General features: G+C 58.2%; 3 protein-coding genes across 8 annotated transcripts; all 3 read left to right on the top strand.

Annotated features, from left to right (window-relative positions):
* The first annotated feature begins 6 nt into the window (after positions 1-6).
* On the top strand, positions 7-7968 carry IST1 (IST1 factor associated with ESCRT-III). Of its 4 annotated transcripts, none has more exons than XM_030457489.1 (10): positions 7-285; positions 1916-2015; positions 2634-2814; positions 3073-3160; positions 3461-3544; positions 3868-3978; positions 4329-4532; positions 5550-5642; positions 6627-6672; positions 6981-7968. In XM_030457489.1, the coding sequence occupies exons 2-10, from the start codon at positions 1928-1930 to the stop codon at positions 7178-7180; spliced, it is 1095 nt and encodes a 364-aa protein (XP_030313349.1). In that variant the 5' UTR covers positions 7-285; positions 1916-1927; the 3' UTR covers positions 7181-7968. The 4 variants fall into 4 exon arrangements, with proteins under 4 accessions (XP_030313349.1, XP_030313350.1, XP_030313351.1 ...); XM_030457490.1 differs by having other exon boundaries at positions 198-285; positions 1919-2015; XM_030457491.1 differs by lacking the exon at positions 3461-3544 and having other exon boundaries at positions 198-285.
* Positions 7969-8103: 135 nt separating this feature from the next.
* Positions 8104-11765, top strand: DHODH (dihydroorotate dehydrogenase (quinone)). 3 transcript variants are annotated; one of them, XM_030457743.1, is made up of 8 exons: positions 8104-8158; positions 9036-9235; positions 9440-9522; positions 9984-10171; positions 10590-10703; positions 10992-11145; positions 11204-11372; positions 11464-11765. In XM_030457743.1, the coding sequence occupies exons 1-8, from the start codon at positions 8141-8143 to the stop codon at positions 11516-11518; spliced, it is 981 nt and encodes a 326-aa protein (XP_030313603.1). In that variant the 5' UTR covers positions 8104-8140; the 3' UTR covers positions 11519-11765. The 3 variants fall into 3 exon arrangements, with proteins under 3 accessions (XP_030313603.1, XP_030313604.1, XP_030313602.1); XM_030457744.1 differs by lacking the exon at positions 8104-8158 and adding an exon at positions 8670-8781 and having other exon boundaries at positions 11213-11372; positions 11471-11765; XM_030457742.1 differs by lacking the exon at positions 8104-8158 and adding an exon at positions 8670-8781.
* Positions 11766-12026: 261 nt separating this feature from the next.
* LOC103526487 (haptoglobin) lies at positions 12027-15607 on the top strand. Its single transcript, XM_030458019.1, has 5 exons — positions 12027-12058; positions 14087-14148; positions 14301-14402; positions 14633-14707; positions 14844-15607. The coding sequence occupies exons 1-5, from the start codon at positions 12027-12029 to the stop codon at positions 15605-15607; spliced, it is 1035 nt and encodes a 344-aa protein (XP_030313879.1).
* The last annotated feature ends 180 nt before the right edge of the window (positions 15608-15787 follow it).

The following is a 15787-nucleotide window of genomic DNA, read 5'->3' as shown; positions in this document are numbered from 1 at the left end:
TACTGACGTACCACGAATATTTCCACGCACAGCATCCCTCCGCTGGCTCATGTAGTCCCTCAGCGCCCCTCTCTCTGTTCTTATGCAGCCGCCGCTTCCCTTCGGACCGCTGCTGTTCCGGTGTACCAGGAGAACCGTGCGGCCTTGCCGCAGCCACGGCAGCTCAGCTGCGACCCACGTTGGGCGTGGGGAGTGCCGGCGCCGTGGGTCCTTCCGCTTGGTTGAGGTGCTGCGGCTCGGACACCGCCATTTTGGGTGTCTGGGAAGTACGTGGAGCTGTGGTCGGTGAGTGGAGCGGCGGCGCCCGGGCTTATGGGGGAGCTCGGTGGCCGGGAAGGTGCCTGTGGTGAGGGGTGTCTGTCTTAGGGTGCCTGTGGGCCGGGCTGAGGGCAGGCCTGAGGCGGGCGGGGCGTTCTCTGGGCGCTGCCTGTTGGGGGCAGCTGGGGGGGTACAGAGAGGGGGCAGGGAGGTCTCCGAGCCCTGTCGGGGTGCACCCAGGCCGGTGAAGCTAACCTCGGCGCTCCCGCGTGTTTCTCTGGGCTATCCCTGGCCACGGGGTAGCTATGGGACAAGTCCGCAAGCTGGGTAACATCCTGGAACCCGCCCCAGCGAGGGCTGTTGGGTCCCCCGGCCGCCGGGGAGGGCAGCGCCCGTCTGGGGAGTGCAGCAGGCCGGGCGAGGTGCAGGGATTGAAGAGTAGATCAGTCTGTGGGGGATGCAGAACTCTCAATTGGTAGCAGGAGGGTTGGGGAGGTTGCCTGGTGATCTGGCTGCTGCGGAATGGCTGTTCTGAACTAATCTAATGAATCAGGCTGTTAATGGGAATAGTTGTTTAATAGGTGTTTTTACAGAGACGTTGCTACACGTGCTGAGACTACTTCTTGCTGCACTGTAAAGCTATTTTCATTTTCTAGGAGTGCATTCCGGTTACAGAGGGCAAAACTTACTTTTTCTGGTATCAGACTTAAATCAAGCATATATTTATATAGCAGTGCTTTTTGCACTTGGCTGGTTCGGAACTTCATTGAAATAACTCCAGTGATGTATGAATAGATGAGCTAATTAAACTGGATATATTCTGGATAGCAATAAGTCTTTTATAAACTACTAGTTATGCTTATGGATAGTGACAGCATTTTGTGCCTACTGTGGTGTGTCCTTCAGGTACAAGCCAAGGTCTCACCATGTGGTAACTTTTAAGGAAGGATATTTTGATGAACAGTTCCTGGCATAACAAAATGCATTTTCTTAGTTCTTCGTAGGACTACTGAGTGGAACAGGCTCATGAGATGCTGGAAAAGTGCCAGAGCATCTGTTCAGTGAGCAGGAAGTGTGGGGAGTATGGAATGGTGACTTTCCCTTCTGATGCCACAACTGCTACAACCTTAGTTTGTATAGTCCTTAGGTTAATTGTGCAGCTCTGATAGGGTAGTGTTTGTCTTGATTCTTGCACTTTTGTCGTTCTTTAAAAATGTGGGTTTGTCAGTGCAGGAACAGAGAGAGGATTTGGCTGTGTGATAGTTGTTGCAGGTGAATGCTTGAGGCATTGTTTTGCTTCCCTCCCCTTCCCAAGTAAGGGGATAAAAGCGCATCTTCCAGCAGCTGTGATATTTATTGTTAAATCTGAATGTTTTCTTCTGTTTGGGCTTCTTAGAAACCTAGGGCTGAATGGAACTATCTCAGTAGACCCAGCTGACTGAACTGAGGTACAGTCATACTACCCTGGAGCACTGCTGATAGATGAGTGCTGCAGGTCCGGTCATTGGGAAGTAACCAGGTTCAGGAAGAGCAGGCCTATACATGTTTGTTTGGAAAAAAGTGTGATTTTTTTTTTCCCCAAGGGAAACAGTGGCTAGTGTTCTTCTGGCATGACCAGCAGCTGCTGGTTCCAATGACTTTCCCCCTTGTCCCACAGCAGGGGTCGATCATGCTGGGCTCTGGGTTCAAGGCTGAGCGCTTGCGAGTGAACCTGCGCCTTGTCATCAACCGCCTCAAACTGCTGGAGAAAAAGAAGAGTGAGTATTTGAGGAGGCAGGTGTGACCCAAGATGCTTTGTGGGCTCAAGGGACTTGAAAATTCTTCTGAAGTCAGAGTACTTTCATGGGCTGACAAGGAGTAGCCTTTTTATTTTCCCTGTTGGATCCAGGCCCAGCAATCTGTCCCAGTGTACAAAAACCCAGAGGAGCAGGCTGGCCACAACATGGCCTCAGTGTGGTGGTAGCTGTGGAGGAGGGACATGTCAGTTTCCATGTCAGGCTTTCCATGTGCCTCCTGCACCTACGGTGTAGTGGAGAGCTTTCTGAGTGCTGTGGGAGGCTCTTCCCCCCTGTGCTGTACTGCCCTGCCCAGACACAGTTCCATGTTCAGTTCCCAGACACAATCCATGGTTCTGCTGACCCTGCAGGGGAGTTGAAGGTGTAGAAGTGCTTCTCTCAGCTGAAAGCCCACTCTCTTTTTTCCCTTGAGTTACTGTGCAAGGACCTTGATGCAAGGGATCCACTGCCACAGCTCAGTGTCCTGCACTGCAAAGGCTTGATGAAGGAGAGAGCACTGTGTGTGATGGGGCTATGGGTGGGTGTGGGAGCAGCAGTCCCTGCCAGCACAGTGACTATCCCTGGGGATTTGTGCTGTAGCTGAGTTGGCCCAGAAGGCAAGGAAGGAGATTGCAGATTACCTGGCAGCTGGGAAAGATGAGCGTGCCAGGATTCGTGTGGAGCACATAATCCGTGAAGACTACCTTGTGGAGGCCATGGAGATCCTGGAGCTGTACTGTGACCTGCTGCTGGCCCGCTTTGGCTTGATTCAGTCCATGAAGTAAGCTCGGGCATGGAGGGTGTGCTGTGGGAGAGGGTCCAGGCCTCCTGGGCTCAGGGGGAAAACTAGGGGGGACAGGCCTGCAGTGTAGAAGGGCACCTGTTAGTCTGTGTGTCCTAGGGCCTCCAAGGAGCTTTTCTTCCCTAGGCAGGGAAGTCTCTGGAACCCAGTATGGAGGATGAGCATGTTGAAGCAGATTGAGGGTAGCAGAGAGGAGATGCTTATGGTGGAGATGACATTTTCCTTTGTTGTCCTCAGGGAGCTGGACTCTGGCCTGGCAGAAGCAGTATCTACACTGATATGGGCTGCACCACGGCTGCAGTCAGAGGTGGCCGAGTTGAAGATTGTGAGTAGGGTTGTTTGAAGGATGTGCAGGGTGGGGGTGACGCTGGCAGAGGCTGGTGGCAGCCTTTGTTCTGGACACCGTGTCCCTAAGGCAGAGGACGTGTGTTAATGGGCTCTGCAGATGGAACCCAGCGCGGGTGTCCCGGCAGCATCAGGGGTGGCTCAGGCTGCTCAGCTGGGGCACTTCTGGCAGAAATGAGGGTGATCTGGGGGGGAGGTAGGCAGGCAGTAGTGTAGGGGATATGGTAGGCAGATGTGGGGGGCACAGCCTGTGGGTGCCAAAGTCTCTCTTCTGCTGCAGGTTGCTGACCAGCTGTGTGCCAAGTACAGCAAGGAGTATGGGAAGCTATGCCGGACAAACCAGATCGGGACAGTCAATGACCGGGTAACGGGTGGGATGGCGGAGCTGGCAGGGCAGGCAGGGCAGCACTGGCTGATGCCCGTGTCTCACTGCAGAGCAGGGTGGGCCAGAAGTGCTGTCAGGGCCTGCTTGCATTGGAGCACAATGCTGGGGTTCCAGCAGGGGGGCCTGGCTGTGCTGGATGTGGATGGAGTGGAGCAGAACGTGGCCTGTGGTTGCCAGTAGCTCTGGTGCAGTAGTATCACACTGGGAGAAGGGCCCCAGGGCTGGGAGGTCTGGGGCTAGGGCAGATCTGCTGTGCCATGCTGCCCTGGCCCTGCTGAGCCTCTCTGACCCTTGTGTTCCAGCTGATGCACAAGCTCAGTGTGGAGGCACCACCCAAGATCCTGGTGGAGAGATACCTGATTGAGATTGCCAAGAACTACAATGTGCCCTATGAGCCTGACTCAGTGGTGATGGTGAGTGAGGCATCCACAAGTCTGCAGCTCCCTTCTGTGTGCCAGGGGATGAAATGTCCCATAAGCACTGCACAGGGTGGTGTTTGCAATGAACTTTGCTTTAGTGTCTTCTCAACAGCCCTAGCACAGCATGACCCCTGCCCCTCGCCCCAGTGTGCAGCATGGGGCTGTAGTCAGTCGTGCTGTAGCCTGGTTCCCTTTCTGACTCCCACATAGCTGTGTAGCTGCTGCCTGTTCTGTCTGTGTTGTGTTGTCCCTTGATAATGCTGCATCTGAGGCTTTTCCAGCTGTTCAGAGAGCTGGGACATGACAGAGTGAGTTGCTGAGCAGAATTCTTCCACTCTCTTCAGGCTGAAGCCCCTGCAGGTGAAGAGGCAGTTCTGATTGATGTGGGATTCACAGATGATGTAAAGAAAGGTGGCACTGGAGGAGGTGGTGGTGGATTTACAGCTCCAATGGTTCCCCATGATGGACTGGTCCCCATGCCAGTGATGATGCCCATGCCCATGCCAACACCAACTCCACCCTTCTCCTATCCACCCCCTAAGGGACCGGTAGGTGTCTGCTTTGAACATTCCCTTTTTCTGTGGGAGACTCTGTCTGTGGTGCTCAGCCCTGTGCCTGCTGCTGGACAGGTGTCTATGCCCAGGGCTGGATATGACAGGACTCTACTGTGTGGGCAGGGGATAGCTGGCAGTGCAGCTGGAGCTTCATGTCACAGCTGTGGAGGTTCCTACTCTTGTTCTCCAGCCACCCCTCTGCCTCTGGGGAGCAGAGGAGTCCAGACTTGGCTCCTGAGGCAGCCATCTGACTGTCAGGTTGTTGAGTAGGGGGTTGGAGCTGCACTTTGAAGTTGCTAAGCTGGGAGTGTGCCAAGAGTCAGTCAAGGAAATGGGGTGGGAACAGCACAGAGGAATATGGAAGTGCCCTGCCAGGGGAAGGGAATAAGCCATGGGCCAGTGGAGGTGATTTGTTGTGAGGGTGGAAGGTAGAAGCTGGGAAGATCAGGGTTCTCTGAATTCATGACAGGATCCATTTAGAATGGAGGGTGGCAGGTCAGTGAGCTGGCTTGGAGTCTTGATATGGCCCCAGCAGTACTGCAGTGGTTTTTGTGCAAAATCTGGGCCAAATATTATCAGCTGGCTGAATGCACAGGTGTAAGTATGCTGAGGACTTGTGCCAAGTCTAGGTCTTTGAGGTAAGGGTAATACAAATCCTGGAGTGAGCCAGAGGCCTCCTTCCTGTTCTGTGATACTGCATGGGAGTCAGAAAGCTACAGTGTGCTTCAAGCAGGGTATTGCCCTGTTTGTCCTGGTACTTCTGATGCTTTGAATGTTGGAGTCTGTAGTCATGCTGGTTCTTCAGAATAACCCACAGTCCTGTCTGGTTGCTCCAGGTGACTTAAGCTACCTCATACTTGAGAATCTTTTCCTGGTAAGCATAAACTATATCAGGTTGGACACTTGCCTGCATTCATCTTGGACTGCTGCTGTCTCTGATTCCTGTAGCAACTGTAGGTGTGTTGTGTCCCATTGTTGCTCTGCCTGCATGACTCTGATCTCTTTCTACAGGAGAACTTCAATGGGCTGCCAGGGGGGACCTACCAGCCTTTCCCTAACATCCATCCACCACCAATTCCAGCAAACCCACCAACATATGAGTCTGTAAGTGCCTGAGCTAAATGACCATTTGGGCAGTGGAGGGAACCTCAAAAAGAGGGCAGTGGTAGCCACAGAACAGGCAGATGTTCAATGAGCACATTGCTGTAAGCCCTGGGAGCTGTCTGGGTGGTGGTTGGCTTGGTTATGGATGTGCTGAGACACCAAGCCCCTGTGCTGAGGGAATGAGTTGTGAGGAGGAGTTCCTTTTTTAGCTGTGCTCTGACTGCAAAGGAAAGCCAAGATCTGTTTTACTGCATTGTTAAAATGCAGTAAAAGTTCACCAGGAGGATCCACAAATTCTGGTGGGGTTTTTTGCAGTGTGAAGGGGGTCAGTGTGAACAGGCCTTCAGTCTGTTTGATTGAGGCTTTCGAATTAATTAATAGGTAGCCTGGTTAAACTCATTGGCTAGTCCAGATGATGTTTTTTTGAACGCTCTTCCCTTTCCAGACTTTCCTCAGTCCCTGGGGACAATGAAGGAGAGGCTGGAGTCTCCTCTTTCTGTGCTTGTCTGTGTTTCTGCTGCTGCAGTTCATGGTCATGCCTCAGTTTCATTGACATGGTTCTTGTTGCAGTATCCTGAGTTAGGGGTGAGTGTAGCCAAGCACAAGGCAAGAGAAGGCCTGAGATTGGTTACTTCCTACCTTTCCACTGGTGACAAGGACCTGCCTGCTGCATGTGGAAGGAGGGGAGCAGTAGTTGTGAATACCTGGAGGAAGAGGGCAGCCTCCCACTTGTGTCTTTGATGAATCTTACTGCCCTGCTCGTGGGTGTGCTCTGCTCATCCAGATCCAGAATGTGGCTGGTGAAGCTGCTTTGATTGATGGGAAGGAAGAGGAAAGTCGAGGCACTGCCTCCTTTTCCTGTGAAGAGAGACAGGTTCTCCTGGGGGTGTGCACTGCTCTGGGTGGCTGCAGTGGCCATGGGCAGCACTGGTGTGATGCTGTGCCTGGCAGGAGCCGGCTGAGGTAACCCTGAGTCTTTTCCAGATTGAGGACCCTAATGCTGAGAAGGACACCTCTGCACCTGCAGCTGGTGAGTGTGTCCAGAGGGACTGGAGCCCGGGGTGGTGGGGATGTGTTGGGCATCCCAGTGTCCCAGGGAGGGGGCTCTCCTCCTGCTGTCTGTGCAGCCATAGCATGAGGTCAGGAGCTTAAAGCTATATGAACCGGAAACCTTGTGGTTTTCTCCATGGGGTCTTTGTGGAGTTTGAGGTGTGTCCAATGGTTCTGCTCAGAAGATAGATGGTGCTGTTCGTTAGAATGGCCTTTCTTCTATGTGGCTCTGCTGGGCCTGAGCAAAGTGTGATGATGATGAAATGATATTTCTCTTATTTGAAACAGGGCCTGGGCCTAAGCCTGAAGCTTCTTCTAAACCAAAAGCTGCAGCTCCTGATGCCTTGGATAACTTTGTGCTGCCTGAATTGCCGTCCGTGCCAGACACACTCCCAGCAGCATCTGCTGGTGCCCACTCCTCTGCCTCTGAGGACATTGACTTTGATGATCTTTCTCGGAGATTTGAGGAGCTAAAGAAGAAAACATAAAACTGCCTGGGCTGTAACTCCCAGTGTGAGGGGTGGGAGCTGTGACAGCTGCTTCTCTCTGAAAGACTTTTCTTGAAATTGGTTTCCTCTATTAACCTCAACTGATCACGCTCTTCTTTTTGAGCTCTCTTCCTGCTGTACTTAAACCAAATCCTCTTGCTTTCCTCAGCTTGGTCTCCCCAGGCAGGACAGTTTGGGGAATCTTGTGAGGCTGGAGCAGGGAGGGGGAGCAGCCTTTCTCACTCTAGGTGGCTAGAAATCTGTTCCTTACACTCTGATTCTGCTCCTGACTAATTCCCATGGAGCAGGGAGGTGAAGGCTGGACAGGTCAGGGCGTTCTCTTCCCTGGAGGTCTCAAGGTCAGCATTGCCCACAAGCAATGCCCTCTGCTTGATGTCCAGTGTGGTGGGGGGGTCATGAGTTCCTTTGGTGAGGTGTCTAACAAGTTGGTACAGAGGGGAGAGGTGTGGGGTGGGCAGGGCTGTGTCTGTCTGTGGTGTGCTGTGGAAGCTGGTGTCCTCTCCAGTTCCTGAGCTCTGCTCCATGTGCCCAGGGGGACTGCTCTCCCGTTCCCCCTGAACACGCTGGGGGGTGCTGGGTGCAGCCAGGGCTGTGTCACCAGGCACTGAGGGTGTAGAGTAAGTGAGGGGAGAAGGGTCTCCCCCGGCCTGTGCACCTGCGGGGGCTGAGGAGGGGCTCAGTGCGGCCTGTCTGTACACTGGCCTTCGGAGTTTTTGGTTGATTTGTACCTCGTGGGTAAGTTCCAATAAAGGTCGGGTCTCACCCGCCGCCTTCTCCATGTTCCTGGCTCTGTTGTCACTCTGACCGCGTACGTCACGCTCCCTGCAGCTGGCCCCGGCCAGAGCCCTGCTGCTTCCCCCATTGGCTGGGAGGGCGCTGGCTCCGCCAATCATCGGGTCCAGCTTCCGGAAGGGCGCTGGCGCGTGTCGGGTTGAGCAGATGGCGGGCAGGCTGCGTGTGAGCGGGGGGAGGACGGGACGGGACGGGATGGGATGGGACGGGACGGGACGGGATGGGACGGGACGGGATGGGATGGCGGGCAGGCTGCGTGTGAGCGGGGGGAGGACGGGACGGGATGGGATGGCGGGCAGGCTGCGTGTGAGCGGGGGGAGGACGGGACGGGATGGGACGGGACGGGATGGGATGGCGGGCAGGCTGCGGGTGAGCGGGGGGAGGACGGGACGGGACGGGATGGGATGGGACGGGATGGGATGGGACGGGACGGGATGGGACGGGACGGGATGGGATGGCGGGCGGCATAAGGGGTATCGGTGCAGGGTAAGGGATGGCGGCGGGGGATGGAGGTGCCGGTGCGGGATAAAGGGTGCCGGTGCGGATTAAGGGGATACTGGTGCGGACCTGCTGCTGACCTGCCCGCTCAGGGGCGGCTGGGGGCGCTGGCGCTGGGAGGCTGCGGGCTGCTGCTGGGCTCGGGGCTGGCGGTGGGCCCGGACCGGCTGTACGCGGCGGCCTTGATGCCCGCGCTCCGCGCCCTGCCCCCTGAGGCCGCCCATGGTCTGGCTCTGCGCGCCGCCGCCCTGGGGCTGCTGCCCACCCACCCGCCCGACGGACCTGCACTGGTACGGACTGGGGGGGCCGGAGGGGAGGTGATGGCCGGGGGGGCTGCCAGCAGGGCTGGGAGAGGTGGGGGATGGCAGAGTGACCCCAGCCTTGTCGCCTCTCTCCATGGGGGTGATGAGCTCTGCCAGAGCAGAATCCCCCGAGCAGGCACCCTGCGGGTAGAGGGGTGGTAGGGGGTTGTGGAGCCAGGCCCCGGCTGAGGCTGCTGGTGGGCTCCGTCCCTCCTGCTATGTCACCAGCCCCTGCCCCGCAGGAGGTGCGAGTCCTCGGGCAGCGGTTTTGCAACCCGGTGGGGCTGGCAGCCGGCTTCGACAAGCAGGGTGAGGCTGTGGACGGGCTGTACAAGATGGGGTTTGGCTTTGTGGAGGTTGGGACGGTCACACCCCAGCCCCAGGAGGGGAACCCCCGACCCAGGGTCTTCCGTCTGACGGAGGATGAGGCCGTCATTAATAGGTGAGATCTGAGGGCAGCTGCTCTGCAGGGTCCCATGGGTGTTAATCTCAGGGGTCCCAGCTTTGTGGTTTCTGCTGTGGTGGCTCTCATGTTGGATGTGTCAAGCAGAGCTGCAGAGACCATCCGTCTCCCTCATGTTTTTCCTGTGTCCCACTCAGGGCTCATGGGCAGCAGCCCAGCCCTGAGCATCGTCTGTCCCTGCAGGTTTGGGTTCAACAGCCACGGCCACGCTGCAGTGGAACGGAGGCTGTGGGCCCGGCGGGAGGCACAGCTCAAGCTCACTGGTGGTGAGACAAGTTTACAACCTTTGCTCTTGGAGTTGTAGGTCAGGCAAGGTGTATAACATGAGTGTCCAGGCAGAACAAGGTATTCTCAGACAGCAGGAACCTTCTTGGAAGTGCAGCCTCTCCCCGTTGGGACTGTGACCAGGCACCTTTCTCCTGCAATTTTCTCTACAACAGAGGCTCTGCTTAATGCGTTGGGCAGGACATGTCAGCTCAGACTCGTCAAAAAGGGCCACAGCTGCATGGTTTCTGAGGGCAGACCCCACTGGGCAGTCAGGCTGGAGGCCATGGTGCTGGGGCAGTGGTGGGATTGCAGGACAGCCTTAGGCCCACCTCTGTGAAACACATGGGCTGCATATCCCCATCCTGGTTTTAGCTGGTCCTGTGCCTCCCTTGTCATGTGCTCTGCCCCCCCAGGTGGTGGTTGTCCCTGCTGCCCTGGTTCAGCCATTTCTCTTTTCCAGTGGGGATGCCCCTTGGAGTCAACCTGGGCAAGAACAAGAGCTCTACGGATGCTGCAGCTGACTACGTGGCCGGGGTCCGGACGCTGGGCCCTTTGGCTGACTACCTGGTTGTGAACATATCCAGCCCAAACACCCCAGGGCTGCGGGACTTGCAGGGCAAGGCAGAGCTGCAGGACCTACTGACCAAGGCAGGTGGCCTTCATGGACAGCCTGGACCACCCCTGCAACACTGGCTGTGTCCTGTCCCCTGGCAGCACCTGCTCTGCTCCAGCCAGTGGGCTGCCCAGTGCAGGGAGGAGCACCATAGCTCCCTGTTGTGGTGTGCAGAGCCACCAAGATGTCCCCTGGTTGGCTGCTGCTGTGGAGTTCACAGGATGCTGTGCTTCATCAAAAGGCACATGGTTGGGGGCACTGCCCTCTGCTCTGCTCCTGTGAGGGGCTGCAAGCCCCAGCTTCAGGGAGTCACCAGTGTCCCACGTGGGTCTTGTGCCCCAGGCCGTGCCACAGGGTGGCCTGACCCCCTGCTGCCCCTGTGGTGGGCACAGGCGTGTCCCAGTGCAGGACAGGAGGGGTTCCCCCAGCACACACTGCTCTGTGTCCCCGCAGGTGCTGGCAGAGCGGGACGCGCTGCCCTGCGAGCGCAAGCCAGCTGTACTGGTGAAGATTGCCCCTGACCTCACAGCACAGGACAAGCAGGACATCGCCAGCGTCGTCTGCGAGGTGAGGAGGGGGACAGGAGGCAGTGAGGGGCCCGCACAGTGTGAGTCAGGACTGCTGTGCTCCTGGCAAGTCAGCTCTCTGAAGGGACAGGTGGACCTGCAGCTCTCTGGCTGCCATAGGGACAGTATCCTGGGTAGCTCTGAGTCTGTGGGGACTGTGCGTGTCACCCGGACCTTGGGGAAAGTCCAGGCAGTGAGGAACAGCTTGCTGAGACATTTGCTAAGGCAGCCTGGGGATGAGAGTGGGAGGCTTCTGGGGCAGCTTTCCTCATGCCACTGCCCCTCTCAGCTCAGTGTGGATGGGCTGATAATCAGCAACACCACAGTGAGCCGTCCCAGCAGCCTGCAGAGCCCACAGCGCTCGGAGCCCGGGGGCCTCAGTGGGAAGCCACTGCGGGAGCTCTCCACGCAGACCATCAGGGAGATGTACGCTCTCACCAGAGGTAGGAGCACAGCAGGGCTGGGGTGCACCGGTGTCCTCTGAGCCACCCTGACCCTCAGGCCCTGCAGGCCAGGTGCCCATCATCGGGGTGGGGGGTGTGAGCAGCGGCCGCCATGCCCTGGAGAAGATCCGTGCCGGAGCCTCGCTGGTGCAGATGTACACGGCTCTGGTGTACCATGGGCCACCGGTGGTGGGGGCTGTGAAGCGGGAGCTGGAGGAGCTGCTGAGGTGAGTCAGGGTGTCCCTGGGTGGCCATGTGCTGGTGAGGGAGCAGTGGCAGTGTGGGGCCAGCACAGCCCTGACACACCATCCCTGACAGGGAGCAGGGCTTCAGGAACGTCATGGAGGCGGTTGGAGCGGATCACCGGTCCTGACACACTGCAGAGACAAGTTCTAGGCAGGAGTAGCTGTGGCTAAATGGGAGTGGGTCTGGGCAGGCTGGGGCTGAGCCAAGGTCCTGGTCCCAGCCCTGAGAAGGGTTGGTGATGGGTGAAGCTGAGGCTGTGCTTGTGTGGAGCAGGCAAGGACACCATTGGTGCTGCTGCCCAGGGCTGTATTTTGGCTTTCTTGTGGGTCATGTTGTGTATCTGGATCCTGCCTGAGTGTCAATAAATGTTTGTCTCACCCAGTCCTGAGTGCTGCTCTGGGGACACTCCTGGGGTCAGGGAGACTCTGGGATGGATCCACTTGAAGCTGCCAGGGCTATGCTTGCAGAGACCTCTGCCTGAGGCTGGGCCCCACCAAGGTGCTGGGCACTGTTTCCTTCCCATCCTGCCAGTATGGAGATGTTTGGAGATGAATGGTGGTTATGTCCTGTCACATGTTTTGGAGGCACCCTGCTCCTTCAGGCTGCTGGAGACCACAGATTTTGTCTCTGGGGCCATGGCTGTCACTTTGGCCCTGGACACCCTGCAGTTAGTTATCTCTGGCATTTCTTGAGCAACAGGCTTGACCTGGGGGAGTATTCCTGCTGCAGCCTCTGGCATTCCACCCCACAGAGCAGGATTACCTCAGCACTTCACCAGGCTGTTTTACAGGAGCAGGGCTACTGACCCAGTTCCCAGGGGGTCCTTAGCTCACCCCAGGGCTGCCAGTCCCCCTGCTCCACAAGTGCTGGCCTGGAAGCCTGGAGCCCTGCACTGCTGAGGGCAAAGATGCCCTGGGAGATGGGCAGCAGTTTGCACAGCATGCAAAAGTCCTCTGGAACCTCTGGGACCAGGCACCACCACTGCAGGGCTGTGTCTGAGGGGCACTGGTGAGACCCCCAGCAGGATGTGCCTGGATGGGTCAGGGCTGGGAACAGCCCCGTGTACTCTGGGTAGGTAAGAGGGTAGGCATCTGTCCTCTCCCCTTGGGCAGCCCCTGGGTTGTGCTCCTGCTAGAGGGAGCAGGCTCTGCTGGGAGCAGGCCAATATGCTCTGTCCTGTGCCCTGGCTGGTGGCCACGTCCAGTTGGGCACTGACTAGTGATTGCAGCTGCAAGTTCCCATAATGCTGGGCTGGGCCCTCACCTCTGCTGACAAATAACCAGCACCTATGGGGTTGGGGGCTGCCAGGACAGGTCTGAGTGGGAGGGTGTGGGTGCCTGTGGGAGCCACCAGCTTGGCTGTGGTCCTCTGGGGCTGGCAGGGGACACGCTGCACCCCTTGCCCAGCCAGGCCAGCACTGAGCCCCCTGGCTTGCAAGGTGCCTGCAGGCTGTCCCGGTTTTGCTGAAACAGAATTTTAAAATCCTTTTTCTGCCCAGAGAAGCAGTAGTTCTGAGAGGCAACAGAGCCCACCTATGCTGCATTCTGTGACCCCAGACCCAGTGTGGGGTCTCTGCAGAGACCATGCTCGAGGGCAGCTTCAAGCCATGGAGGTGCCACAGGTGAAGCTGAGAGCAACTGACCAAGAGTATCCCACACTGTGAATGTCATGCAGGCTGCAGGTTGGGGAACCTGGGGGGATGTTTTTATTTTTGCCATGGCTGTCCTCCCCAGAGGGTCCTGTCCATCTCTGTCGCCACCATGTCCTGTCTGGAGCCATGGTGCTGATGGTATTGGGGCACTCAGCCCCCACTGCTGGAAGTGCACTGTGGGCTGAGCTGGGGTAATTTTTTGTCCTGTGTTTGGCTTGGGTTAATATGAGTTCATTAATAGTATTCTGTTAAATCTGTTTTCATTTCAACCCATGTTTCAACCCTCCTTTCCTTTTTCCAGTTCCCCCTCCCAGGCGTGGTGGGGTGATAGAGTGACCATCCACAACACCACAAGGGCTGTATCCCCTGGGCTGATGCAGAGTGCTGCCCATGGGGGTGCTGGGTGCCCTATGGGGCTTCCAGGGTGGTGGCACAGGGACATCATGCAGGACAGGGGCTGGCTTTGCTTTCTGTCACCTTTGGCAGGTGTCCAGGGCTTCTGTCTGCTGCCAGATCTTGGTCTGTGTGTTAGTAGCTTCTAAATCCCGGAAAGTCCTGGCAGGCTGGCTTGGCAGCCCTCCTGGGAGCCTCTGCCCAGACAGCTGAAAGCTAGGTGGGGCTTTCCATACTCTTTTGCCTAGAAAGGTGCTGGCTGCCAGACACAGGGTCAGGGGTCTGGCGGACGGGGGCTGTGGCAGAGCCAGAACCGTAGCGATAAAAGGGATGAGGTGGAAGCTCTGCACAGCATCCACCTTGGAGGGGCTTCTGTGAGGAGAGGAGCTGTGAGATGGGGTGAGCCACCTCACTGTGTCCCTGCATCTGGGTGCTCTGCCTGCCCTGGTCTGCCACAGGACTGGTGGTGGGTTGGGAAGTGCTCTGGGTCACAGGACACCACACCAGCTCAGGCTGTGTCTGATGGGCAGCACCCCAGGAAGGACCCCCTGGACAGAGCGTAAGCCTGGTGAGGGCTCTGATCCTGATGGAGCCCACCAATCAGGAGCAGGGTGGTGGGAGCCCTGGTTGAGTGTCCTCTCCTCCCTGCAGACCTTCAGTGCTGCTGATCACTGGCCTGGCCTGGATAGTGCTAGAGACTGCAGCTGCCAGTGGTACTGCCCAGGGCCAGGGGCCTCTGAGGGAGCAGGGCAGCTGGGCAGGGAGCCCGCAGGCGTGGGGCAGGGCTGAGAGGTGTGGGCGCCAGAGGCTGGGGCGATAACCTGGGCTGGAACTGCCGGGCCAGCTGCATGTCCTGTGCCCGCAGAGTGGAACTGTGCAAAGCCTGTGGAGATACAACATGGCCACGTGGAGCACCTGGTCCGGTACTGGTGTGACCCACACTACCAGCTGCATGGCCCTGGGGATGGTTAGGCACACGGCTCGGGCACAGCAGCACAGGGAAGGCTTGTCCCCGCGACTCCAGGGGATGCAGGGGCTTCTCCAATGCCAGGAGGCGCATCCCCAGCTTCCCACCTTCCTCGGGGGTACGAATAGCTCACCCCAGCCCCAGGGAGGTGCGAGAACCCCCTGCCCCCGGGCTGCGGGGCCCCTGTCCCCACACAGAGCAGGGGCACTGACCTTGTTCTCTCTCCAAAGGCACGTACAAGCGTGACCAGGATCAGGAGTGGGTGAACCCTGAGGCTGGCAAGGAGATGCCTGTCTGCAAGCCAGGTGAGAGCGGGATGGAGGGGTCGGGTAGGCAGGGGGTTCCAAGCTGACTGTGCCTCCCTCTGGGGCTGCTGCGGGCCGGGAGCACACAGCACCCGTGGCTTCAGGGGTCTCACGGGTCCCCCTCTGCCCATTGCACTGTGTAGGAAGCCCAAGAACCCTCCCCGGCAACTTCAGCGCATCATCGGGGGGCTGCTGTCCAGGAAGGGCAGCTTCCCATGGCAGGGCCAGTTGGTGACCCACCACAACCTCACCACGGGGGCCACGCTCATCAGTGACCAGTGGCTGCTGACCACGGGCAGGAACGTCTACCTGAACTACAGCGAGAACGCCAAGCCGGAGGAGATCGCCCCGACGCTGCAGCTCTACCTGGGCAGCCCAAAGAGCTCTGCCCTGGGCATCGAGAGTGTGGTGCTGCACCCCGAATATCCGCGGGACGTGGACCTGGCCCTGCTGAAGGTCAAGCAGAGGGTGCCGCTGGGGGAGAAGGTAATGCCCATCTGCCTGCCCCAGAAGAACTACGTGCAGCCCCGGCGGGTGGGGTACGTCTCGGGATGGGGACGCGGGGCCACCTTCGCCTTCTCTAGCGTGCTGAAGTTCGCGATGCTGCCGGTGGCGGAGAGCGAGAAGTGCAGGCAGTCCTACGAGGCGCCGAACGCCTCCCACTGGGTCCAGCCCATTCTCAGCAATTACACCTTCTGCGTGGGCATGAGCGAGCTGCGGGAGGACACCTGCTACGGGGACGCCGGCGGCGCCTTCGCCGTGCACGACCCCGACGCCAGCACCTGGTACGCGGCCGGCATCCTCAGCTACTACAAGACCTGCGCGGCTTCGAAGTACGGCGTCTACGTGGACCTGCGGCGCGTCCTGGAGTGGGTCAAGGACACCGTGGCGGCCGGCTGAGGGGCGAGGGGGTCCAGGGGGAATAAAGCTGTCCCGCGCCCGGCTGCAGGATCTGTCTGCCCGTCTGTCCGTGCCCGGGCCCGTGCCCCTCGCAGGGATCCGGGGGGCTTTCCGGGGGGCGAGGCCTTGTCTGCAGGGGCTGCCCAGGGCTCTGTGGGCGGGAGTGTCTGTTTCTGGGGC

Source organism: Calypte anna, chromosome 11 (assembly GCF_003957555.1).
Source record: "Calypte anna isolate BGI_N300 chromosome 11, bCalAnn1_v1.p, whole genome shotgun sequence".
In the NCBI taxonomy this organism is placed as follows: domain Eukaryota; kingdom Metazoa; phylum Chordata; class Aves; order Apodiformes; family Trochilidae; genus Calypte; species Calypte anna.
The sequence above is the reverse complement of the archived record's forward strand: the minus strand, read 5'-3'. Positions and strand labels throughout refer to the sequence as shown.